The following is a 27,215-nucleotide window of genomic DNA, read 5'->3' as shown; positions in this document are numbered from 1 at the left end:
AGGGATACAAACAGTTATTACCCTACAACCATCACGCTCCTGAGCCAGCGTGGGTAACTTCAGTCACCCCTACAACTGAGCTGATTTTATGACCTACAGACAAACTTTCACAGACTCTTTACAATATTAGTTTTATTTGAACAATGTGTCTTCATTTGTACATTGGTTGTCAGTCTTTGTTTATATATAGTTTTTTTGTAAAATGCTATTGTATTTCTTTTTTTCATGTGTTCCTGCAAGATAACGAATCTCTCAATGCGGTGTATGGCAACGTACCTTGATAATAAATTTACTTAGAACTTTGAAAAGCTTGTCTTTCATACTGTTCATACAGATCAAGTCATTACAATGTGGGTTGATAATAAGGTGCAAGATCATAATGAAGTAGATTGTGAGGTCAAAGCCCATTTTATCACAATAGTGTTACTTACAACAGCAGGGACAGCTGCTCTTGAGCCTGGGGAAAGTATTTTAAGACTTTTGTATCTTCTGCCTGATAGTGAAGAGAGACTGTCCACCAGTGAATGACAATTCAGACCCGTCCAAGAGCAGATTACGCTCAGATGGCCCCACAACAAACCCACCACCCCAGGTGCCCATAGTGGATTAAAGCACAAACAGAACATAAGCAGAAACTCCTTCCGAATAGGTGCTGCAGCCTCTCAGTTCCAGACAAAAAAAAAATGCGTGGGGTTGCTGCCTACTACAGCTTCGTCAACTGGGGACCTCTCCCGGTGCCGCTGCAAATGAATTGAAACTCCAGCGGTAGAGGGCGCCATTGTGCAGCAGCGGCGGCGGTGGTGGTGGGAGAGGTTAGCGAGCCCAGGCGTGGTGAAGGACCCGGAGCAACAGAGGGCGCTCTCCGTGGAAGGCTGCACGAAATAACTGTGAGCCGGAGCTGCAGAGGGCGCTGCGGGCGGAGGGTGTGGCGTGGGGGCCGGAGCTGCTGAAGGCGCTGTGGGTGGAGGTCCTGATAGAGGATGCCTCGCAGGAGCTGGAGCTGCAGAGGGCGCTGCGGGCGGAAGGTGTGCTGCGGCAGCCAGAGCTGCAGAGGGCGCTGCGGGCGGAGGGCCCAGCGCAGGGTGTGGGGCGGGAGCATCCTGCGTGCCGCCTTTCAGTCTGAGCTTTGGTTGCAGTGGCCGCCGATGAGCAGCGAGCGGGCAGTCGGTGACGGAGCGGGAGCCCGATGGGAGGAGGCTCGGTGCGGGTGAGGCGACTGATGATGGTGCTGAGGAAACTGCTCAAGTGTTCCCTGCGGGACTACGGTCTCTGCCTAGCCCTGGTGCTGCTGCTGAGCCTGGCCTCGCTCTGCTTCCAGCTCAACGGCGGCGCCCCGGCCCTGCTCCTGGAGCTCCGCAAATACCTGGGTAGGTAACGGCGCGCCGCGGGGCCCCGGGCGGGGAAGAGAGAGAAGGAGCGAGCTTCGCCCGCCCGCCGGCGGTGGGGGTTTCGGGTGGGAGCGTGCTAACTCAAATTGGATTTGGCTCCACTTCGCGCACTCTACAGAAAGGTGGGGGTGAAAGCCAGCGCAAATTTGGTCGCAGGTGATGGGGAGAAAGCCGGCTGGCAAGCTAGGGATCCGATGAGCCAAGGTGGAACAAATGGGAAGAGATGGTAAAGGAATGGCTACGTAATAAAGACGGAAACGCAGCGGCGAAAGTCGGTGGAAACGTTCAGGGTTGTGTACGGTGACCAGCAGAAACCTGGTCCCTCTGGCAACCTTGATTCCAGGACTCTGGAGAAGTTGGCTTGGGATGTCCTCCTCCCACACCACCTCGCTGGGGTTTTCCAGAGTTGTCTGGGTTCTTTCCGCTTCCTAGAAGGTTAATGAAGTTGAGCGTTAAAGGTTCTGGGGCAAATTGCTGGGCATTATAAGTGCAACAAATACCCGATCATTTTTGAGAGATTGTAAGAAATGATTGGGTCGGGTAGCATTTTAGGATATGCAGTTGATCGTTGAAAAAGATGTTGCTCAGTATAAATATTTGCTCAGTATAAAGATGTTGCTCAGTATAAATTTAAGTAGTTCTACACTAATTATTTAGCCTGTAGTCTGCGCCGTTTTCTCAAAAAGAGCTTTTTTTTCTTGCTCGGTTTTAAAATTTCCCCTTTTGAACACTTATTCATGTAGCTTTAGGAATAAAATACCAATTCAATGCTGCCCCGATTTCTTGTTGAGAATTTCTTTCGCTAATAACCTTCGATTTAAAGAGCAGTTTGAACTCCCAACTTAAATTAACACCCTCTATTTTCCAATGTATTAACTGAATTGGTACTTTAGCAGTTAAAATGCCTGCTGAATATTGATGTAATTGAATCATCTTGAAATATGCTAACACTGTTAAATGGAGGGTTGGACCAAATGATTGAGCAATGTTTATGAGAGCAAGTGAATAGTTCCAAAATGAATTGCAGTATTTGTGAGTTAATACATTTTGATTAGGACAACAAGGTCACATAATTTGGAAAGTTACTTAAAAGGATTAGAAGAGCAAAGTGATACGCAAGTATCAGTAAAAGCTAGTGACAACTAGAATTTCTATAATTAAATAAAAGTCATAAGCATGCTTCAAATGTTGGTTAGACCACATTCAGAATGTTATGTGCAATCTTGATTGCTGTGTTTAAAAAGGTAAATGAGCATCATGAAATGTTCCAAAAATAATCATGATTACAGCAGCTGGTAATGGATCTTATAAAATCCCGTTTTCCAGCCACATTGGACCCTATGTAGTTCACCTACCACTCAAACCGGTCCACTACTGTTGCCATAACTTCAGCTCTCAACTCTGTCCTGTCCCACTGAGAAAACGATGCGTCATTTGTTCATCAACTCAGCCAGCATTTTAATACTGTCCTCCCTCAGAGGCTGGTGGGTAAGCTGTCGTCATTGGGGCTCAACACCCCTCTCTGTAACTGATCTTGGACTTCTTGACAGAAAGCCTCCAGTCAGTCGGACATCTCAAGCTTCATCACACTGAGCACTGGTGCCCCCAGGGTTGTGTGCTCAGTCCATTGCTGACCCTTGACTTCACTGCTAGATCCAGGTCAAGCCTCGCCATCAGGTTCACTGATGATAATACAGCGTTGGCTTCAACAACGATGAGTTGGCCTACAGAGAGGAGGTAGAGAGGCTTGTCATTTGGTGCGAGAGCAACAGCCTGAGTCTAAATGTGGACAAGGCAAGTGAGATGATTGTGGACACAGGTTGACCACTCTCCATTGCACATCAATGGCTCTGCTGTGGAGGGAGTGAAGAGCACCAAGTTCCTTGGTGTGCACATAACAGATGAACTAACATGGACCCACTACACCACCTCATTAGTCAAGAAGACACAGCAGGGTCTACTGAGGAGATTGAGATATGCAAAGCTCCCCGCCCCCATTCTAACCACCTTCTACAGGAGCACCATCGAAAGTGTCCTGTCTGGCTGCATCATTGCATAGTACAGAAGCTGCAAGGCATTGGACCTACAGAGGAGAGAGCTTGATCAATAATTATTAAGGAACATCTAGTGTAAGAGGGATGGAAAGACAGGGATTTACATAGGGAATTCCAGAGATTCACTGAAGTCAGGTCCCAAAGTAGAGGATGAATTTTTAGAAAAACTTGGGACTTGGATAGATTTCTGAGATAAGGTGGGGTGATACGTGGTATTTTGAAAACAAGACTGCAGTGTGTAATAGGGAGCAAATGTTTGTCATTGAACAGAGGTGATGGGCAAACTGCATTTGATGCAATCACTTGGTGTAGTTAAGAGGAAGGTGAATGTGTTTACGAGGAAAGGGAATGAAGAGTTAGATAGTGAAGAATGTGTGCTATTGCTTGGAAAGAAAGGTTTGAACTTGTATATATTCTGTGTATGTGCTATATTCAAGTGAAAGCAGGCCTGGTTTTTTTCTCCCAACTAAACTTCCTTCGCCAGGAAAAATAATGGTCATCTTTCACACTTGCTTCATTGGTACTTTTGAAAAAGGTGCCAAAAGTAGAAGGAGCTGTACAACTCTGCAGAAACAGATCTTTTCTACACAGTTACTTTCTTATACTCTGATTTAAAATGTTGTGACTGTTTCCTCTAATCCAGGGGTTCCCGACCTTTTTTATGCCGTGGACCAATACCATAAAGAAAGGTGTCCATGGACCCTAGGTTGGGAACCCTTGCCCTACTGCAATTTACCCCTTCTTTGTAGTGACCACTTTAATCTGGGCAACATTGCTCAGCCACACTCACCTCTCACTGAGCTGCCTGAACTAGCTGCGGGGCTGATGTTGTGTGGACTTGTTTCTGCCTCCATCCTGTTGTGGAAAGCACAACTCAGTGCTGAGCACTGCAGCCAGCAAGTTGTCATGTTTCATCAGCTGAATAAAACGTCAGAAAGAATGAGGCAGGTGGCTAACAGGCTAATGAAAACTATTCTCTCCAATGTCTGTAGGTTCATTAAGTTGGTCTCATCTTCAGCTGGTATTACAAGGCAATAGAGCAGCAATGTTACCCATCATCAATACATTAAAAGATGGAGGCGTGCTTGGCCGCAGTGGCCTCTTAGATGTCCCCAGAATTTGTAATCTTTTGTTCTTTGTTGGGACTGACTCTCTTATTTCCTTTATTCACATCCCAGTTGTTTCAAAGAGTGTTTGAGGCTTTCCCTGATTATTGAGGCAGGTTAAATGATTGCTTTTGGGAATTCCCTTTTCCCAACTAAAGAGCTATTCTAGGGAAAAATAAATCATCCAGTTGGATAACTGCTAATAGATGGGGTTTGATGGTAGATGTGGAGCTTGTTTGATGGTGGGTATGACGGGATTTGATGGTAGATGTGGAGCCTGTTTTCATGTTACATAACTCAGTTCCTTACATAACTAAGGACTGGTTCAGCACTGAGGAGATTGGATTGTTGCTAGTATTAAAAAGCTAACCCTTGTAAGATGTTGACTAAGGAAATTGGTTGCTTTTACTTCAACTGGTAAAGCTTGAGCTGTATATGTGGATTATTTCTTTACTGCTTTTGAAAGCAAAAGAGTTGTAATTGATTGCATGGAACTTGTTTAACTTGTATACTAATCTGTATCCCGTGGCAATGCTCCTGTTTTATTAAGAGCAGCCAAACAGCTTCTAGCTCTTTCTATTGAACAGAAGCAATTCGTGTCAGAACATGCTGTCTGTTGGTCTGTTCAGCATTTGACTAAATGGCTATGTGAGCAATTACCAACCGACATGGGTTTATTTCAGCTTTCGCCAAGGTCATCAATTCTTTTCCCTTCAGTTTCTTCCTAAATACATCTACACGTGGCAAACAGGATTCATTCTCGCCGAACTCTATTCTTAGTAAAGGATGATTACATCTTCAAAGGTCTAAGTATTTAAACAAACAAAAATAGGTTCCAAGTTAAATCAAAACCAAAATTTTTTTAAAAAGCTGAAGATTGTAATTTGATTCCTCCATTCACCTTCATCTGCCCAGTCTCCCATCTATTGTGGAAACTTCATCTGACTGTTGAACAAAGGAGACTATGGAGCCATGAGAGAGGAGCTGGCCAAAGTTAACTGGACGGATATCCTAGCAGAAAAGACAGTGGAACAGCAATGGCAGGTATTCTTGGGAATAATACACAAGGTGCAAAATCAGTTCATCCCGCGGAGAAGGAAGGATTCAAAGGGGGGAAAGGGGCCACAGTAGTTGACAAAGGAAGTCAGAGATCGCATAGCATTAAAACAAAAGGAAGTATGATAGAGCTAAAGTGAGTGGGAGGACAGATGATTGGGAAATTTTTAAGGAACAACAGAACTTAACTAAAAAGGCAATACGGGGAGAAAAAATGAGGTACGAATGCAAGCTAGCCAGGAATATAAAGGAGGATAGCAAAAGCCTTTTTAGGTATGTGAAGAGAAAGAAGATAGTTAAGAACAATGTTGGGCCCTTGAAGAATGAATTGGGTGAAATTATTATGGGAAACAGAGAAATGGCAGAGGAATTTAATAAGTACTTTAGATCTGTCTTCACTAGGGAAGACACAAGCAATCTCCCAGATGTATGGATAGGCCAAGGGCATAGGGTAACAGAGGAAATGAAACAGATTGACATTAGGAAGGAAACGGTGATGAGTAGACTGATGGGACTGAAGGCGGACAAATCCCCAGGTCCAGATGGTCTGCATCCTAGGGTACTAAAGGAGGTGGCTCTGGAAATTACGGATGCATTGGTAATCATTTTCCAATGTTCCTTAGATTCAGGATCAGTTCCTGAGGATTGGAGAATGGCTAATGTTATCCCACTTTTTAAGAAAGGAGGGAGGGAGAAAACAGAGAACTATCATCCTGTCAGCCTAACATCAATAGTGGGGAAGATGCTAGAGTCCATTATTAAAGATGAAATAGTGGCATATCTAGATAGCAGTGATAGGATTGGGCCGAGCCAGCATGGATTTACCAAGGGCAAATCATGCTTGACTAATCTGTTAGAGTTTTTCGAGGATGTAACCAGGAAGTTAGACAAGGGAGATCCAGTGGATGTAGTGTACCTCGATTTTCAGAAGGCATTTGATAAGGTCCCACATAGGAGATTGGTGGGTAAAATTAGAGCTCATGGCATTGGGGGGAAGGTATTGACATGGATAGAAAACTGGTTGGCAGATAGAAAGCAAAGGGTAACAGTGAATGGGTGTTTCTCGGAATGGCAGGTGGTGACTAGTGGGGTGCCACAGGACTCGGTATTGGGACCACAGCTGTTTACGATTTACATCAACGATTTAGACGAAGGCATTGAGAATAACATCAGCAAGTTTGCTGATGATACTAAGCTGGGTGTGATATGATGAGAATGTTAGGAGAATTCAGGGTGACTTGGATAGGCTGGGTGAGTGGGCAGATACTTGGCAGATGACATTTAATGTGAATAAGTGTGAGGTTATCCACTTTGGGAGTAAGAACAGGAAGGCAGATTATTATCTGAACGGTATAGAGTTAGGTAAGGGAGAAATACAAAGAGATCTAGGAGTCCTTGTTCATCAGTCACTGAAGGTGAATGAGCAAGTGCAGCAGGCAGTGAAGGAGGCTAATGGAATGGTTGGCCTTTATTACAAAGGGAATTGAGTACAAAGGCAAGGAAATCCTTTTGCGTTTGTACAGGACCCTGGTGAGACCACACCTGGAGTATTGTGTACAGTTTTGGTCTCCAGGGTTAAGGAAGGACATCCTGGCTGTAGAGGAAGTGCAGCATAGATTCACGAGGTTAATTCCTGGGATGTCTGGACTGTCTTACGCAGAGAGGTTAGAGAGACTGGGCTTGTACACACTGGAATTAAGGAGATTGAGAGGAGATCTGATTGAAACATATAAGATTATTAAGGGATTGGACAAGATAGAGGCAGGAAATATGTTTCAGATGCTGGGAGAGTCCAGTACCAGAGGGCATGGTTTGAGAATAAGGGGTAGGTCATTTAGGACAGAGTTAAGGAAAAACTTCTTCTCCCAGAGAGTTATGGGGGTCTGGAATGCACTGCCTCGGAAGGCAGTGGAAGCCAATTCTCTGGATGCTTTCAAGAAGGAGCTAGATAGGTATCTTATGGATAGGGGAATCAAGGGATATGGGGACAAGGCAGGGACCGGGTATTGATAGTAGATAATCAGCCATGATCTCAGAATGGCGGTGCAGGCTCGAAGGGCTGAATGGTCTACTTCTGCACCTATTGTCAATTGACTTGATGCAAAGACTTTGTTTCAGAGTTCGTCTTGAACAAGTTAGGAGGTGTGTTGAAGCTGTCAAAATAGTTTTAAAATCTAGCTTGAGATAGTTTGAGGAACTCAGCAGGCCAGGCAGCTTCCATGGGAAAGAGGAAACATTTGACGTTTTGGCTGAGACCCTTCATCAGGACTGGTAAAAAATCTTGGATTTCCAGCATCTGCAAACTTCTCTCGTGTTGGCAGTCATTGCCCTGGTCTTCCTGGCTTGTTACAAATAGCCTGCAATTTCTTCATTAGACAGTCAGTAAAGAGAAGGCATTTTGCATTGGTCCATTTAAATGAAAGCATGCTTTTCATTGAGGAATTAATTGTAATTGGCACCGTTCAGTACAAAGGCAGGTCCCTCAGCCTGTCTGAGGCTGTGCTGCCCATCAGGCATCCTTTTACACTAATCCTATTTTGTTCTCCTCAACCTCCCCCAATTGACACTTCCTGCCCACCCAGTGTACAGTGGCCAGTTAACCGTCCAACCCACACACCATTGTGATGTGGAAGGAAGCTGGAGCGCCCAGAGGAAGCCCATGTGGTGACAGGACGAAGATAAACAGACCACACTGCAGGATGTTGGAGCTGGACCACTAGAACTGTGAAGCGGCAGCTCTACCAGCTGCTCCACTGTGTTGTCCACAGTATGATTTTTCAGACTGCTAATTATTGCACAAGTGCTTTTTAATACGTTTTGATGGCCTCAGTAAATAGACTGAGAGAAGCTTTTTGCGCTGGCATGAAGGTCAGCAACCACAAGAAACAGATTTAAGATAATTGCAAAAAGAGGAGGAAGGGCTGCAGATTTTTTTTGCGCAGTGAACTGTTATGATTACTGTTTCTATGGACTTTGATATAATAGAAGCTTTCATTGTGCAGTTGAAAAGGAAGGCTTTATATGGCTGAGTGGTGTAAAAGGGATGTGGAATTAAGTGGCTTTCACTGTGCTGCTACAGCCCCGATGATCAGACTGCTCTTCCTGTGCTGCGTTACCATCTGCTTTTATGCTGTAGGAGCTTGGATCGATGCCATGACTGTAAAAGGAACCAAAATCAAGGTGGTAAACCTCCACGTGACAAAATCAATGTGATCACCAGTGTCATAGTCAGTATCGACCTGATATCTATCCTCTGTACGTTTTAGGTTGAACCAACATGGTGACTGGTTAGAGAACCAGAATTATTGTGACAACTGAAGTCATTAGAAAGTAGATTCCACAGATGCTGCCTCACCTACTGCATTTCTGCCACATTGAATTTTGTTGCATATTTCCAGCACCTGCGTTTTCTGTTTTCAGACTCTATAGTGCACCATTTATAGGTGTACCCGTTTCTAAACCCTGAGATCATTATTTAGAGAGCACAGCAGTGGTGAAGAGACGGGTTCAAAGTAAATTTTATTATCAAAGTACGTATATGTCTCTATATACTATCAAGAAATTCATTTTCCTGTGGACATACTCATCAAACCTTTAGAATAATAACTATAACAGAATCAATGAAAGATCAACCAGAGTGCAGAGTACAATAAACTACAGGTGCAAATATAAATAAATAGCAATAAATAATGAGAACATGAGATAGAGTCCTTAAAGTGAGCTCATTGGTTGTGGGAACGTTTCAATGGATGAACAACTGAGTGTAGCTGCATTACGGGCAGTGGAATGCCCCAGCCAACAGTTTAACTGGATAAACAGCTGGAATGTTTTGTTGGTAGTGGTGTAGATGGTGAGAGGAGCAGGGAAGCCTCTTCGGAACCTTGCCTTGTGCCTGTCTTGGCCTTGAGGGGAAGAAAGGAGGGATAAAGGGTTGTGTGTGTGTGTATAGTAAAATGTGCAAGAGAAAGCTAGTATGCTCTTATTTGCTTACTGCCTGTTACACTGCTGGCATTTAGGGCAGCAATAAAGGCCCTTCATCTCTGTTTGTCTATACTGTCACGCACAGATAAAGAAGGATTCTTCATTGCTGTTTCCATAACACTTTTTTTTGACCAGTCAGGGTTGTTAGTCCTGAGCTGAACTCAGAAGATCGGTAGAGCACTCTTAGTCTGTCCTCTACCTTTTGACCTGTTTGGCACGGGTGACCCACCAAGAGCCAAAGCATAAAGCCCTGAGCATAGCTGTCTGGGTTATTGAGCCTCGCAAGCCTCCAAACCCTACCACAAGGTTGTAGTCCTCTTGGAGGAGGCTAGTTTGTTCACAGTATGAATAGGAGCAATTCTGTAGATGCTGGAAATCCAGATTAACACACAGAAAATGCTGAAGGAACTCAGCAAGTCAGGCAGCCTCTATGGAAAGAAAAAAAGAGTTAATGTTTTGTATTGAGATCCTTCATCATTTATTCCTCTCCACAAATGCTGCCTAACCTGAGGTTCCTCCAGTTTTTTTGTGTGTGGTCTTCACAAAATGGTATCTTGTCCATCCAGGTGTGAATGCAAATACTTCCTGCTACTGCAGGTGGCTTTATGGCCTGCCACCATGCTTTCTGAGGTTCTCCTCTGCCATGGCTTTAGTAAAGGGAGTATCAAAAATAAATATTTATTCAGTACACCTGAGGCTGTAATTCCTATCCCAGTCTGTAATACCAGTCATTTTCTGCGTTGGGAGTTGAACCATTCAATGCCCAGTACTCAGAGTGGAATTACCAACACCCATGAAAGCTTGGCAGTGTGTAAGTCGTTGAGTTTAAATTCAGCCGTTTAACACGCCCATATTTTGGGAAGATTCCAAGTAAATGTGTTTTTTTGAACTGGATTCTAATGGTTGCCAACAGCAGCAGTGAAATCTTAAAATTTCTCAACATTTCCAAGATCAATAAACTTTTTTTTCAAACAGCTGTATGCTGCTGAAGGGCAGAATGTTACAGTTCACCTTCTGCACTGTTGCATGTTTCTTTATAATCAAGCCTCCACATTCTGCTCTTAAGTGCTTGTGTTTCGAAACTAAGGTAGCAGTATTTCAAACAGAAGCTATTCTACAGCAAAGTGTCTGCACGGTGTCAGTAGCATTAATTTATTCATCACTGGTCTCATTAATTCCAAAATGCTTGCAAAGGCACTTAAATACCCTCTCTGTTGCCAACAGAGAAACTTCAATTGTGCTTATAAATAAAATGCACAAGGAATTCTGCTTTCACACAGATTGGTCATAACTCGAGTATGCTTGATCGATGAGGAAGCATTCTTTGTATCATGTGGCCATTGGGACCTAGAAATTGACAAACAGAAAAAATGCTCTTGGAAAAAGTACCTATTTCCATGAAAACGTTCTTGCAGCAATCAGACACCATTATGTCTTAACACCAGCTGCTAGTTTCACTTCAGGAAGATATTTAAAGGTTACTTTAGAAATTAATAGGCAGTCATACATTATAGCATGCAGCTTTTTCTATTTTCAGTTTGCGGTAACAAAATAAGAAAGTGCTTTTAGTATCTAAGTTTTAGAAAATCCTGTGGTGAAAATAAATTTCATATTCCATGTCTGAAACCCTATAGCCCCTTGCCCTCATTTTCCTATTAGTTTATAAACATAATTTTCTACAATGAGGTTTCTTAGGAACACAACTTTGTGTTTGGAGGAGGACTACCTATACATAGCTAAACTGAAGCAAGGGAACTTAATTACTGCTGATGTACACCTGAGCACCTGTGTTGGTGCGTGGCCTAGTGGGCAAGGCATCAGACTAGTAACCTGAAGGTCACTGGTTCGAGCCTCAGCTGAGGCAGCGTGTTTGTGTCCTTGAGCAAGGCACTTAACAACCCATTGCTCTGCAATATCACCAGTGCCAAGCTGCATGGGTCCTAGTGCTCTTCCCTTGGACAACATCGGTGGCGTGGAGGAGAGGGGAAGGCCTGCAGCTTGGGCAAATGCCGGTCTCCCATACAACCCTGCCCAGGCCTGCGCCCTGGAAACTCCAGGCACAGATCCATGGTCTCTCGAGACCGACGGATGCCACCACACCTGAGCAGAAACAGGCGTAAGCAGATGATTTTTCTAGCAACTTCTGCCAGTTCATTGGTGACTCTCTCTCTTTTATTTGCCCAGCCTATCGCTATATCCTTTGGTTGCCATAGTGTCCGGTAATCAATTTGCCTTGGTTTTGAATATACTTAACAGCTGGTTGGTCATGGTCAGCAGAAAATCAGAATTCTGCAGGTGATGAAAATTTGACATAAAAGTAGAAACACCCAGCTGGTCATCTGTGGAGACAGAAAGAGACGGTGCTTGAGGTTGATGAGCTTTCATCAGTCTGGAAATACTTTGCGCTTCTTACCAGAGTTTAAAAATGTTGTAATCTCTACGTCTTGTCCACTTAGCTTCTCCTTATCATCTTAGCTCTTTGCAACATCCTGAAAGCTCTTCCAAATTGCTTTGCGTTGTAGGTAAATTTGAGTGCATTGTACTTCATGCCCTCATCTAATTACTGGTGTAGATTGAGCCTGTGGCATTCTATAATCAATAAGCTACCAATGTGAAAACTTCTTCATTCTCTTTTCTGCTGTGACCAAGCCTATGTCCACCCTTGTGTATTTCACCAGCAATTTGTATTGCATGGCTGATAGACGTCTGAGATTCTTGAAGAAGGCAAATCAACAGAAGGCATCCAGTCCGGATGACTTGCCTTGCTGTGTGTTGAATATCTGTGCAGACCAACAGGCTGGCATATTCATGGACACCTTCATCCTCTTGTATCTTCATTCTGCAGTTGCCACTTGTTATGAAAGAGTATCTATCGCACCAGTGCCCAAGAAGAGCATAGTAAATTGCCTCAGTCACTACTAACTTGGACTTGCACCCACTGTAATGATGTGATCAGAAAGGTTAGTTTTGGCATCAGCCTCTGTCTCAGAAATGAGCTGGATCCACTTCAGTTTGCCTGTCACCCCAACAGATCAATAACATGTATTATTGCACTGGTTCACCAGTCTGTTCTGGACCACTTGGATAACAAAAATACACTAAGCTCTGAGGCCTAAGCCCCTGGACCTTTTTTGCAACTAGCTCCTTAACTTGCACATTGGCAGATCTTAATCAGTGTCAGCGGGTAACAACATCTCATTGACAATCGACAGTGCACCTTACAATTGTGTCCTTAGCCCTCAGCTGTACTCTCTTTAAACGATTAAACAGAGTTCCAAAACCCTCTATAAATTTGCCAAAGACACTACCATTGTAGGCTGAATCAAATGTGCTATTGAGTTAGCGTACAGGAGTGAAATAAGACGCCTGGTTGTGCTGTGTCACAATTACAATCTCACGCTCAGCATTAACAAAACCAAGGATTTCTGAAAGGGGAAGTTGGGAGACGAGTGCCAGCTTTCATTCTGGGTGTAAACATCTCAGATAACCTGTCCTAGGCTTACCACAAAATCAACAAAGAAACCACACCAACACCTCTACTTTCTTTGAAGTTTATCAAGACTTAGCATGTCACCAAATACCCTAACAAGCATCTGCAAATTTGCTGTTGAAAGTATCCTAACAGGCTGTATCATGGCATAATGTGGCATCTTCGATGCACAGGAATACAAAAGGTTGCAGAGACTAATGGACACCGCCTGAACCATCAAAGGTACAGCCCTTCGTCATTGAGAACATCTACATGAAGTGTTGCCTCAAAAACGTTTATCATCAAGGAGCCCCACCATCTGGGCCATGCCCTCTTCTCACTGCTGCCTTCAGGCAAAAGAAACCCGAGGCCCCACGCCACCAAGTTCAGGAGCTGCTACTTTCCTACTTCCATCAGGTCCTCGAACCCTAATCCTACCTACACAGTCAAACACTATGCACTGCATTGGACTTGCCCTTTTTTGCAGTTTTTTTCCTTCACCTTGTACACTTCAGTGTGCATGTGATGTTGTCATAAGTAACTTTTTCATTTTATTTGTACCTTGTTATATTTGCACAAATGACTGAACTCAACCTGACTTGGGAGGAAATTATACAGAAGGACCTTTGTAATTAAGGTTGGCAATTTAAATTGGAAAAATTGCTTAAGTGGGTGCCGGAGAATGTTACTGAACATGAGAGGCTTGATTTATCATTCATTTGGAGTTCCTGAAGGTATCAAAGGATATGGCTAGTTTGGGTATCCAGGAGTGTGTTACAGTAATCTGGAGGCAACAGCAATGTACCATTTGCAAATTTGGAAATTACTTTTACATTAATGTAAATTGTTAATTTGCTTTAGTCCCATCCTTCGTGACTCTCCATGTAACTCTTCAAGCAGTTAGCATTTACTTTAATTTTTTTTTGCTTTTGGCTTGAAATCAGTTTGGTTATTCATTCTAAGTATCACAAGGCTGTGTGCTTAGTTCCCTGCTCTAGTTGCTTTATAGCTGCACTGTGATGCAGATGTCACCACTGTTGTCTGCATCGAAGGTGATGATGAGTTGGCATTTAAGAGGTAGACTGAAAATCTGGTTGAGTGGTGCCACAACAACAACCTTTCAATCAACGTCAGCAAAACCAAAGAGTTGATTATTGACGACAGAAGGTAGAAACCAGAGGCCCGTGAACCAGAACTTGTTAGAACAGTTTCCAACCTGGTGTCCGTGGGCACCTTGCATAATGGTATTGCTTCATGGCATAAAAAATGTTGAGAACACCTGCATTAGAGGATCAGAAATGGAGAGGGTCATTAACTTTAAATTCCTTGGCATTGTCATATCAGGATCTGTCCTGGGACCAGCACATAACCTGCCATCACAAAGAATGCACATAGTGCTTCTACTTTTTTAGAAGTTTGTGTAGATTTGGCATGTCATCTAAACATTTTACAGACTTCTGTAGATGCACAGTAGGGAATATCTTGTCTGGTTGGATCATGGCCTTGTATGGAAGCACTGACGCTCAAGAACGGAAATGTCTATCAAAGTGGTGGGGGAAGTAAGCAAAATGCAACTTGCTTATCACCACAGTAGGTCTATAGCAGATGTAATCTCACTGGCATTCCACTCAGCTTTGAACCACTTGGACAATAGCAACACTTAAATCAGACAGCAGCAGTTTATTGATTACAGCTTATCATTCAATGCCATCATCCTCTCAGTACTAATCAAAAGCTCCAAAATCTGGACCGCTGAAACTCTTCTGCAACTGGATCCTTGACTTCATTGGGAGACCACAGTCAATGCAAATCAGAAATAACATCTCCTTGCTGACAGTTAACACCGGCGCACCTCAAGGATGCATGCTTAGCTCACTGCTCTAATCTATCAATACTTGTGACAGTGTGGCTAGGTACAGCTCAAACACCATCTACAAATTAGCCAGTGGCACAACTATTGTTAGTAGAATTTCAGATGATGATGAGGAGCTGTACCTTGCATTCAATGTCAGTAAGAGACAAGAATTGATGGTGGACTTCAGGAAGGAGAAGTCAAGGGAACACTCACAAGTCTTTATCAAGGGATCAGCAGTGGAAAGGGTGAACAATTTCAAGTTCCTGGATGTTGACATTTCAGAGTATCTATGTGTTGAACCCAACATATTGATGCATTACAGAGAAAGTACAGCAACAGTTATATTTCATTAGAAGCTTGAGGAGAATTGGTATGTTACCAAAGACGCTAGGAAATTTCTGGATGTGCCGTGGAGAGCATTTTAATTGGTTTCATCGCCATCTGGAATGGAGGGGCCAATGCAGAGGATCAGAAAATGCTGCAGGAAGCTGCAAACAAGGCCAGCTTCATCATGGGCACTAGCCTCCCCAGCAAAAAGGATATCTTCAAAAGGCGATGCCTCTAAAAGGAGGAACTTATTCAGGGTGCCTGTCATCTAGGACATGTCCTCTTCTCATTGCTACCATGGGGGAAAGGAAGTACAGGAGCCTGAAAGTGCACACTCAACTTTTCAGGAACACCTGTGTTGCCTCCACCATCAAATTTCTGAATGGACAATGAATCCATGAACATGACTTCAGTGTCTTCTATTCTCTTTTGTGCACTATATATTCTTTTCTTCATTTATAGTTTTTTATTATGTTATTGCACTTTGCTGCTGCGAAACTACACATTTCACGACATGCCAGGCATATCAAACCTGATTGTAATTTTGGATGTGGCCCAGTCCATCACAGGTAAAGCCCTCCCTATCTACAAAGAGTGCTGTCAGGAGAAAGCATCGTGAAGGACCTTCATCATTTAGGCTGTGCCCTCTTCTCACTACTAAGGAGATAGAGGAGCCTTGGGCCCCACACCTCCAGAGTTCAGGAACAGTTATTACCCTACCACCATCAGGCTTCTAAACCAGCATAGATACCTACACTCGTTTCAACTCTGAACAAATTCCACAACCTATGGGCTCACTTTCAAAGACTCTACAACTCAGTATTATTTATTTGCAATGTTTGTCTTTTGGACATTGGTTGTTTGACAGTCTGGTTATGATTAGCTTTCATTGGTTCTATTATATTTCTTTGTTTTCCTGTGAATGCCTGCAAGAAAGAGTCTCAAGGTATTATATGGTGACATGCGTACTTTGATAACAAATTTACTTGGAACTTTGACGTTGAACTTTCTAGTGTTTTTCTTCTGACACATCATGCGCTTACAAGTGTTGATAATTCACATCAAAAGCATTATCCTGTCTTCTCTCAGTTACCTCTGATGACTAAAGTGAAGTTGATCAAGTAGAACTTTCTTGAAGTCCATGCTGACTATTCATCATTATTAGTTTCTGAGTGTATTTCTATTATTTTACCTTTTTCCTAGCTGATAAACAAACTGGTCCAATGCCTGCATGTATACTGTACTTGACATGCCAGGTCTCTATTACTGAACATGGTTAATTATTATATGTGTGATAGCACCCTTTTTTCTAAATTGCTTTAAAATGACCCAGGTCTGTATAAGAAAACCAGGTATGACTTGCAGAGGATTATTTCAAGAGCTGGGAAGCAATTCTAGGAGAGGTTAGAGGTGACATCAGATGCACATCAACTCTGGTAAGGTTTGTAGGCCATTACTTCCTACAAAGCAAAACCCAACATCATGAATGGCAGCAATGCTTCACCACCAGATGAGCTCAACGCTTCTTGTGTTTGCTTTGAAAGGGATAATAAAACCACAGCTTTGACGATTCCTGTGCACAGCTACGATGACCCTGTAATCTCTGTCTCAGAGGCCAATGTCAGGCTGTCTTTCATGATGGTGAATCCTTGCAAGGCGGTAGGAACTGATGGAATACGTAGAAAGGCTCTGAAAACCTGTGCCAACCAACTGGTGGGGGTATTCAAAGACATTTTAATCTCTCACCACTACAGTTGAAAGTTCCCACCTGCTTCAAAAGGGCAACAATGATACCAGTGCCCAAGAAGAGCAGCGTGAGCTGCCTCAACGACTATCATCCAGTAGAACTCACATCTACAGTGATGAAATGCTTTGAGAAGCTAGAATCAACTGTCTCAGCGAGGATGTGGACCCACTGCAATTTGCCTATTGCCACAATAGGTCTACACCAGATGCAATCTCAATGACTCTCCACGCAACCTTGGATCACCTGGTCAATGCAAGTTCCTATGTCAAGATGTTGCTTATTGACTGTCTCAGCATTTAGTACCATAATTCCTACAGTCCCGATCAATAAACTACAGACCCTGGGCCTCTCTGTCTCCCTCTGCAACTGGACCGTCAGCTTCCTAACTTCAGATTGGAAATAACATCTCCACCTTGCTGACAATTAACTCTGGCGCACCACAGGGATGTGTGCTTAGCCCACTGCTCTGCTTTCTCTACTGTGTGGCTAGACATAGCTCAAATGCCGTCTATAAATTTGCTGATGATTCAACCATTGTTGGCAGAATTTCAGATGGTGATGAAAGGGTGTACAGGAGAGAAATATATCAGATAGTTGAGTGGTGTCACAACAACAACCTTGCACTCAATGTCAGTATGACCAAAAAGCTGACTGGACTTCAGAAAGGGTAAGATGAGGGAACACAAACCAGCCCTCATAGAGGGATCAGAAGTGGAGGGAGTGAGCAATTTTAAGTTCCTGGGTGTCAGTATGTCTGAGGATCTAATCTGGACGGAACATACTGATGCATCTACAAAGAAAGCAAGACTGAGGCTATATTTCATTAGGAGTTGAGGAGATTTGGTTTGTCAACTAAAACACTTGAAAACTTCTACATTTGTACATTTGTTTCCACAGTACAGTGGAAAGCATTCTGACTGGCTGCATCACTGCCTGGTATTGGTGGGGGGGCAATGCAGAAGATCGAAGTACATTGCAGAAACTTGTAAAATTAGCTCAATCATGGGTACTAGCCTCTGTAGTATCCAAGACATTTTCAAGGAGAGGTGCCTTAGGAGCGTGGCACCCATCGTGATCTCCACCACCCAGTACGTGTCTTCGCACTGTTACCATCAGGAAGAAGGTACAGAACCTTGAAAGCGTACACTCAGCAATTCAGAAACAGTTTCTTTCCCTCTGCCGCCTGATTTCTAGATGGGCATTGAACCCTCTGACTTAATCTTACTTATCGTCTTTTTACTTCAGTCCTGATGAAGAGTCTCGACCTGAAACGTTGACTGTTTACTCTTTTTCACAGATACTGCCTGGCCTGCTGAGTTCCTGCAGCATTTTGTGTGTGTTGTACTCTTACTTATCATCTTTTTACTTCAGTCCTGATGAAGGGTCTCGGCCTGAAATGTCGACTGTTTACTCTTTTTCACAGATACTGCCTGGCCTGCTGAGTTCCTCCAGCATTCTGTGTGGGTTACTTGGATATCCAGCTTCTGCAGATTTTCTCTTGTTTTTGATTAGATTGCCTCGTACTTCTACTGTTGCAGCAGAGTTCGATAAGTTCTTGATTAGTAATAAAGTTAAGAGTTACAGGCCAAAGGCAGGGGCTTGAAAGAGAAAATACAACTATGATTGAATGGTAGAGCAGATTGAATGGGCTGAATGGCCTAATTCTGCTGTATTTTAAAGTCTAATGGTGTATATCTTACTGTTTTGTTTTATGATCCACAGTAAACTAGATTAATGGTCTCCTTTTGCCCTTAAAAAAATTCTTTCTTTCATTTTCTTTCTTGGGTCAGCCTCTGTTTTTGTACTTAATGTCGGCCTTTCCTTGCCCTCAGTTTTTTTTCTTTGCCTTTATTCATCCAATGTGCCTCATTGGTATTTAGTTTGATCTTGTTTTTTAGACAGAATATATTTTTCCTGGACTCAATTCAACATTTCAAATCCTTGCCATTGCTACCTTCTGATAGCGTCCACTTTATTTTCACAAATTCTGTTCTGCGTCATTCAAAACTCAGTTGCCCCATTTTGGTCATATTTCTGGATTGTTGTCATATTGCAGTTTCTATATTATCACTATGTTTTCCCTACTTTGTTCTCTTTTACTGGATCCAATAATGAACTGTCTTGTTGGAATTATTTTGCATAAGTTTGGATAGAAGTCCTTTGTGTATTTAAGAATTCCATTCCTTAATTTTGTTTCTTCTAGGCAACTAATTTTCAGATAACTAAATGTCTCATGATTTTTTTATGTCTTTTCCTTAAACCATGAGCTAATTTCCCTTAATTATTTTCTCTTCTGGATCCCCTCTAAACCCACCATCAGTGTACCTAATCTTTTGGCATCCACATGGAATCTCTTCTTATCGTGTTGTTACCTGCAAAACTTTTTTTTTAAAATTGCCATTATATCTTTTCTCTGCAGTACAGTTACTTCACATTCCTTTTTCTAATCATCTAATTCATGCACTGGAGCATTGAACTCTGGTTATTTTATATACTTGGATGAAAATCAATGAACACTAATGCTGTTACCCTTGTTAAACTTGAAATGTACACCATTTGGTTCAAGGGTTTTGTCAACATTGAGTCTCAGTTATCTTTCCAGTTCACATTATTTATAATCGCTTGTATTATTAGTTCCTTTGGCTCTTTTCCACACGCCCCATCCTAACCGTTTCCTGTTGTTTTGAAATTCAGGAGTGGGAGCATCTAACCAAAATGGGGATTGATCATAAGTTATATTTAGAACATTAGTAGTAACGTTTAAGCTCTAAAATCAATGCAAAACAGATGGGGGTTCCTATAGTGATATGTGTTTGAACAAATATTTATAGTGTATTCTGTGTTCCACTATCTTTTTCCTCTCTGGCTGTTTGTCCCTGAAGTGCAGGGTCGTGGGTTCGAGTCCCAATCCAGAGACCTAACTGCAGAATTTAAAATGTCATTACAATGGATTGCCAAGTTGCTATTTTTCAGATGCCAGGTTATATATTTCATCTCAGATGGATGTGAAAGTTGAAATTCTGAAATAACTGCAAAATAATTTTTTGTGTGCGTTTTGCTTAACAAATCTAACTCAGGTGTGACTAAAATTGGATAAAATGACTGGTGTTATTCAAAGAATTTGTTACAGTGAGGCCCCACACCTGTTCATGCAAGTGAAAATATTACAGGTTTAAAAATATTGTCTTGCAGAAATTGGCTTATTACCACAATGCTGAATAACAGTTAGCTATTTTGAATTCGTTTCTGTTTTTCTGTGTCGTGATGAGGTTTTACTTTGGACTTGGAAGATCTTATGGAAAAACTATTCATGTTATGCTGCAAAATTTGACAACAGCTTTGGGATCTCAAGTGCATAAGCGATTAGCTTTATGTAATGCACTACTAAAATCTGAAAGTTGCTGTCTCTGCCACAGCTGAGGTAAATCACTTTGATTGTCCTGTGTTTAAATAGTTTACAAACTTGTCCCACAGTAAGTCGCCATGAAAATCTGGCAAAATGACACCAAGCCAAGATTACTGTACAGAAGCTACTTTGTCTGGAAACAATTAGTATTATGTATGTGTCTAATTCTGCAACACCATTCAAATATAAAGGGTTTTTAAATTTTTAATTAATTTTCATCTTAATCACTAATGTTATGTTTATCATTATTGAGTACTCCTAATAATATATAAATTATTTTTGTTTTGCTCACTGCAGAAGGTCTTCGATGCGATTAACTGGTCATGAAAATTTTATAACAAGACTGTATATGCTGGAATATCTTGAATTAAAAAATAGATAACATGGAATCACACTGCAGGTTCAGCAGCAACCATGGACAGAGGAGCAGTTAATTTTTCAGTTGAAGATGAGCAGTCTTTGACTCCTCTTTCCCGGTTGTATCTGGACCTGCTGAGTTTTGCAGCATTTTCCGTTGTGATTAGCAGGTCAGCTCATCAGGTTGATGGCATCACAGCTACGAGTGCCAGGGAATTCTGATCTAGTTAACTCATCACTAAATGGGATATTTTTGCCACAGAGGTGGCCAGGGCTTTGTGAAAGCTTTTGTTGGGATCAGTGGCAAGTGTTATTTGTTTCTCACTGACCACAAATTCGGTGCTTCTAAATGAATAAAGCCAAGAAACCCCACAAGACTGAAGTAAATTATCATGTTATTCATTATTTGGAACAAAAAATGGTCTGGAGTAGTCTAATCCAGCTTTCAGTATTGTAGCTTAGCAGCAAACATAACAGCGCCAGTGATCTGGGTTCAATTCCACAGTATCTGTAACGAGTTTACTCCAGGTGTTCTGCTTTCTTCCCACACTCCAAAGACGTATGGGTTAATTGGGTAATTGGTCACATGGGTGCATGCATGCTTGTTGGCCAGAAGAGCCTGTTCCTGTGTTGTTTCTTAAAACAAAATAAATATTTACCAAAAAAAAATTGTTGGACATCAGTGTATTATTCCCCACAGTGAGGAAGAAAAGCATCAAAATTCTCTTTGTACAAGGGTTCAGTTAATAGATCAAAGCTCACATCTGCTTTTAAAGCTTACAAATTTCTCAAAGAAAGTAATGCTTGATTTAACACCATTTTAAATTGTGACGTTTATGGCCACTGTGTTTCCATGACAGTTGATTTTAGTTGTAGGATGTGGATTTTAGTTTTCACCAAAGGGTCAAACTAAATTCTGCAAATTTGTTCCCAGAACAAATTTTTTTTTTTTTTTTTTTAAATCCTACGTTTGAAAGTAATTTTAAAAGGAACTTGGTTTATCTGTTTAATAAAGTAGCAATGGCCTTTAACAGCAAGGCATAAAGATAACAAAAGCATATGTAAAGCTCAGCTACATGTTATTGGAGAAATTGTCATTTGAAATGGAATGAGTTAATTAATTGGAGTATTTAAGACACTGCCATTACTTATTTCAGTGGTGGGCAAACTTTTTGACTTGAGGTCCACAAAGGGTTCTAAAATTTGACGGGGGCCGGACCAGGAGCAGATGGACGGAGTGTTTTGGTAATACACCTCATAAGAGAAAATAAAATATCATGGGATATGTAGAAAACATGTGCTTTAATTTCAATTGAAAATGAACAAATGCATTACAACAAAATATCTGTCTTTGAAGTCCCATGGTATTTAGCTATTTATTGAAATGACTTTTAAAACACTGAAAATTAAATGAATAAAATACAGCTTTTTTTAATAGTAACAGTTATTATTTTAAAGCACTGAAAATTCTGTTATCCTTCAAGATATTATCATCATCACCCTCCTCCTGACTGTCTTTATTTCAAAAACGGTAGGAGATGCAGGTCTACTTGTCCTGCTCCTTCTTATTCAATTGTCCCCTGTGCCAAAACTCAACAACGACCAGCACAAGGACAGAACAGTGACAGCGCGCCAGTATGCGGATCGCGTTATTTGATCTGGAGCGCATTTTTTATTTTGAGAACGTACGTGCACCTGCGCACTACTCATGTCCATCACTTAACAGAAATGACATGTAACATGTAAGGCTTATTGAAAAAAATATTTTCAAATGCTTTTTTTACATGACATAACGAAGAAACTTATTTTTAATTTCAGTGGGAACAGTGTTGTTGGTCTCCCTTTTTAGCCAGCGCATCAAAGTCTGGATTTAGTTTTGTTGTGGCGATTCTCAGGATGGATCTGAGGTGTTGGTCAGTTAACTTGGATCTGTGGCTGGCTTTGTTGATGTTCATGACGCTGAACGCCTGTTCACACAAATAGGTCAAGCCGAACAACGCCAGCATCTTCTGTGCCGTCCTCCGGAGGTTTGGAAACACCTCTTTACCAAGTGAAGTATAAAAGTCATTCAGTTTAAGAGAGTTGGACTTCTCTTTTAAGACGGGGTCAGACTGAAGGTCGTTCAGTTCCAGCTGTAGCTCCTCTGGTGCTGTTTCAGGATCTTGTGACAGGGGACAGGCCACCAACTGAAGTGACTTGTCAATTTTTTCAAAATCAGAAAAGCAACGGCAGAATTCTCTGTGCAGCGCATCCAGTGACTCACTGTACTTTTTCACATTTGCGCCGGCCTCTTCCAGCGTGGCTAGTGTAGGAAAATGAGTGAATAACTTATTCAAAATTTGCCTGGAGAAAAAAGCCAGCTTGGATTTAAAGGCTTTCACGTTTGTGTACATGTCATGCACAAACTGATCCTTCCCCTGTAGCTTCACGTTCAGTTCATTCATGTGTGAAAATATATCCACAGCAAACGCAAAGTCACAAAGCCAGCTCTTGTTGCTCAGCTCAGGAAATTCGCCGGCCTTCCTCAGTAACTCCAAAAATGCACCAATCTCCTCTTTGAACTCCCATACGCGTTGAAACACTTTGCCCAAACTTAACCAGCGGACACGGGAGTGATAAAGTAGGTCCTGGTGATCCGCATCAGTTTCCTCCAGGAACATGATGAACTGACGGTGCTGAAGTCCCCTTGCACGTATAAAGTTGACAAGTTTTACGACAGGATTCACAACATGATTCAGCTGTAATACCGATTTACATAGAGATTCCTGGTGGTTGATGCAGTGAAGGAAAGTAACATCCTGGTCAGGATTTTCATCTTTCACTTTATTCTGTATTCTCCTCAGCAGGCCGACATTTTTCCCTGTCAAATTAGGAGATCCATCTGTGGTGACGTTGATAAGTTTACTCCAAGGGAGCTTCATATTTTCGATGACAGCAGACACCCGGTCATACAAGTCCTCTCCCCGTGTTTTTCCTTTCAGAGACTCCATTGTCAAAAACTCCTCCGTTATTTCAAAAGTATTGTTAATTCCTCGGATAAAAATGAGGAGCTGAGCAGTGTCTTTTACATCGTTGCTTTCATCCAGTGCTAATGAATATAACGTGAATGACTCTGCCTTTTTATTTAAGTCACTGGTTATATCTTCATCTATCAGTTCCACACGGCGAGTCACTGTCCTGCGTGATAAACTGATTTTTTCAAATTTGTCTTTGCTCTCCGGACACAATACACCTGCTGTCTCCACCATACATTCTTTTAAAAACTCGCCTTCAGACAGAGGCTTGCTGGCCTTTGCTAATTTGAATGACAGCATAAAACTCGCCTTGGTACTTGACTCATGAATGGCAGTTTGACGGTGAAAAAAATTTTGTTGAGCCTGTAAATTAGCTGCCAACCTCTGAGCATTAGCTTCCCGTTCTTTCGTTGACTGGTTGCTAGCATAGTTGGCATGTTTTGTGGCAAAGTGACGGCTGATATTATATTCTTTAAAAACCGCCACAGTCTCTTGGCATATCAGGCATACAGCAGTTGATCAATGTTCAGTAAAAAGATATTTAGTTGTCCACTCCTTATTAAACACCCGACATTCTCTATCCACTTTTCTTTTCTTAGCTCCACTCATCTTTACAGAAGGGGTGAGAGGTCAAAGAGTAAAGCGCAAATGTGGAATAATACGCTGCACCTCAACAAAGGTCAATGTATATAGAGTGCGTCATCTATTGGGAAAACGCCAGAATTGCGGGGAAAAAACGTTAACAAGGTTTATTAATATAATTTCATCAAGTTCTGCGGGCCGGATTAAAAAGCTTAACGGGCCGCAGTTTGCCCATGCCTGACTTAGCTCAATATGTCTATAATTGCATGATCCTGCAACTGCCTTTGGCTTTCAACAAAATCTTCATTCTTATTAAATTGCGACAACTTCTTTTCAGAATTCTCACAATATTTTCTGATAGTCATTTCATTGTTGACTATGTTGAAATATTCGTGTTTCTATCATATTAATTATATATTTTTTTCTTTTTACAGGCAGTTCTTCTTTTCTGGATGGGTATCATCATCAACCCCTCAAGGTAAATTCAGATTATGAGAGAGGTTTTGTTATTGCATGTTGGGGAAAAGGGTGATCTTGCCCCAAATAATTCAGAAATATTTATTTATGACACTGCTTAAACCTTCAGTGGCTCCTTCCCTTTCGTACTTCCTATGCAACTTTGAACTTGTCTCATTTCTAACTTTACCCAGTACTGGTCATCGACCTGAAATTTTCTTTCTCTGTAATTGCTACCTAACCTGAATATTTCCAGCAGTTTCTGTTCTAATTCCTCAAGAAATGATAGACAGATTTTATTTTTTTTCTGGAGCTCAAATGTTTTTTTTAAATCAAACCAATTCATTACATAAAATGGAAAAACATTAATTAGACGTTAAATATCTTCAATTAAATTTTTCTTTTTTCACTTATGTAACATGAACCCTAATCTAATCATATTGAGTTGATAGGTATTCGGAGTTAATCAATGATACTGGTATTGACTGTGAATTGCAGAAGAGAGACCCACCATTGGTCAGGGTCAACAAAGGGTACAACGTCCTAGCTGTTTACATGTCCATATGCAAGCCAGGGAAGCGCAATTATGGAGAGCACGCTGTTGCCCATGCGGTGGGTTCCCCCTCTCTACGCAGCTGATGAATCCAAAGGAACCGCAGAGACGGATACAGTTTGGCACCAGAGGTACTGCAGGGGCTGTCAGTCAACATTGAACTTAATGTAGGACTTCCTTAACTCCAGCTCCACATTTTTCCCCTGGGTTCACTCTTGAAGCCTTCCCCATGAGTGGGTATAGCTGCAAGACAGCAATTTGAGATCAGTGTTTTCCTTCTGGGTGAGTTGCCAAATGTGGCTGAGGTGCTCCATCTGCCAGAGCTACTGGTTTTAAGGTGCCAGTAACCTACCTTTGCCCCACCTCCTGTCAGTAGAAACAGTTCCATCGGGCTTAGTGGCTAAGCCGTACATGAAAGCCAGGAGCTGGACTTGGTTATCATCAGAGGCTACTTGAGACACACACCACTGGGAACATTAAGTAGGTAGTAGGAGCTCATTCTCACTAACCCTGCCCACCACACTCATCTGCTATGACAACCTAAAGGAACCATTGAGAAAAAGATTTTGCGTTAATGTAGTCTTCCATGTTCTTAGTCTAACAGTAGATATGGGAAAGTCAACATGCTTCTAAATATGTTTACAACAATGTTGTCTTGTAAGCGAATACTGTAGTCAGTTTACACATGGATTGAACTGATGAATAACGATTAAAGTTATGCCCCATTTGAAGTATAATGTTCAATTCTAGGTATGCACTATCCTAATCAGAGCTTTGCATTATTCTTTATTATTCATGTTATTTTAGCTTGATGACTGTCCAAATGTTGCTGCATTGTTCAGAGGGCACCCTTGATTTAAGAAGCTGAAAAATGTCCATATAGACTGGTAATAGCTCATATTTGTATTGCCTACTTGAGGGGCTACAAGTTTCCACCACAGTAGGAAATGATTTGGAATTTAGAGAAGTCATCTGGCATCAGGACATGCAGTGAGAGTCTTCAGGAGATTTTTCCAAGCCCAGCCACCTTTAGCTGTTTAATCAATGATCTTCAAAATGTGAGAAGTGGAGATGCTCACTAATGAAAACATATTCTTCATTTCCTCAGCCCACACTCATATGCAGCCAGACTTGAACATTTAAGTTTGCACAACCAAATGTCAAGTACAATTTGTATGCACAAACAATCAGCATTACTAATGAGAGTGTTTAACCACCACTATAAGGGTCGGATTACACCTGAACTTGAGAGGGACCCATGTCCTTGCAGCAGATTTGCGAGAGCTGTTAGGAAGGGTTTAAACTAGGTTAGCAGGGGATAGAAACCAGATGTAGAGGCAGTTGGTGTAAAGACAGGTGCAAAGCATAGTAAGACTTTAAGGAAGGATGGGCAGTGGATAGGGTATAAATGCAGTCAGTTGGCTCAGTTGAAATGTGTTTAATATGAGAAGTATCAGCAATAAGGGTGATGAACTAAGTATGGATCAGGACATGGAATTGTGGTGCTTTGGTTATTACAGAGCCTTGGCTGTCACAAAGGCAGGGATGGCTGTTGGCTGTTCTGGGATTTTGATGTTTTAAAAGGACAGGGGGGGAGGTAAGAGGTGAGAGAGTGGTATTGCTAATCAAGAATAGTACAACAGCTGCAGAAAGGATATCATTGAGGCATCATCTAAGTCATGTGGGTGAAAGACAAATGGGAAGGAAGCAATCACTCTTGGAAATATTCTATAGGCCTGATAGCAACAGAGACACTGAGGAGAAAACTAATGGAGAGGATCTGTGAGCATCTGGGGGTACATAGTCTGATTAAGCATGGTGGCAGGGTGTGTTGTGTCACATGAGTCTTATTGACTTTATCAAG

At 41.9% G+C, this 27,215-nt stretch overlaps 1 protein-coding gene across 3 annotated transcripts in view; it reads left to right on the top strand.

Annotated features, from left to right (window-relative positions):
• Window positions 1-1,100: 1,100 nt before the first annotated feature.
• usta (uronyl 2-sulfotransferase a) overlaps window positions 1,101-27,215 on the top strand; it is a 94,991-nt gene continuing 68,876 nt past the window's right edge. For 2 of the 3 annotated variants that reach the window (XR_012099653.1, XM_073051460.1), the window contains exons 1-2: window positions 1,101-1,367; window positions 24,777-24,820. Coding sequence is in view for 2 of the 3 variants with exons in the window: in XM_073051460.1 (XP_072907561.1) it covers window positions 1,187-1,367; window positions 24,777-24,820 (225 nt within the window). In the remaining variant the exon portion in view is untranslated. The remainder of the gene's footprint in view (window positions 1,368-24,776; window positions 24,821-27,215) is intronic. The other variant, XM_073051459.1, reaches the window with a different exon arrangement.

The sequence above is a fragment of the Hemitrygon akajei genome, chromosome 7, assembly GCF_048418815.1.
Source record: "Hemitrygon akajei chromosome 7, sHemAka1.3, whole genome shotgun sequence".
In the NCBI taxonomy this organism is placed as follows: domain Eukaryota; kingdom Metazoa; phylum Chordata; class Chondrichthyes; order Myliobatiformes; family Dasyatidae; genus Hemitrygon; species Hemitrygon akajei.
The sequence above is the reverse complement of the archived record's forward strand: the minus strand, read 5'-3'. Positions and strand labels throughout refer to the sequence as shown.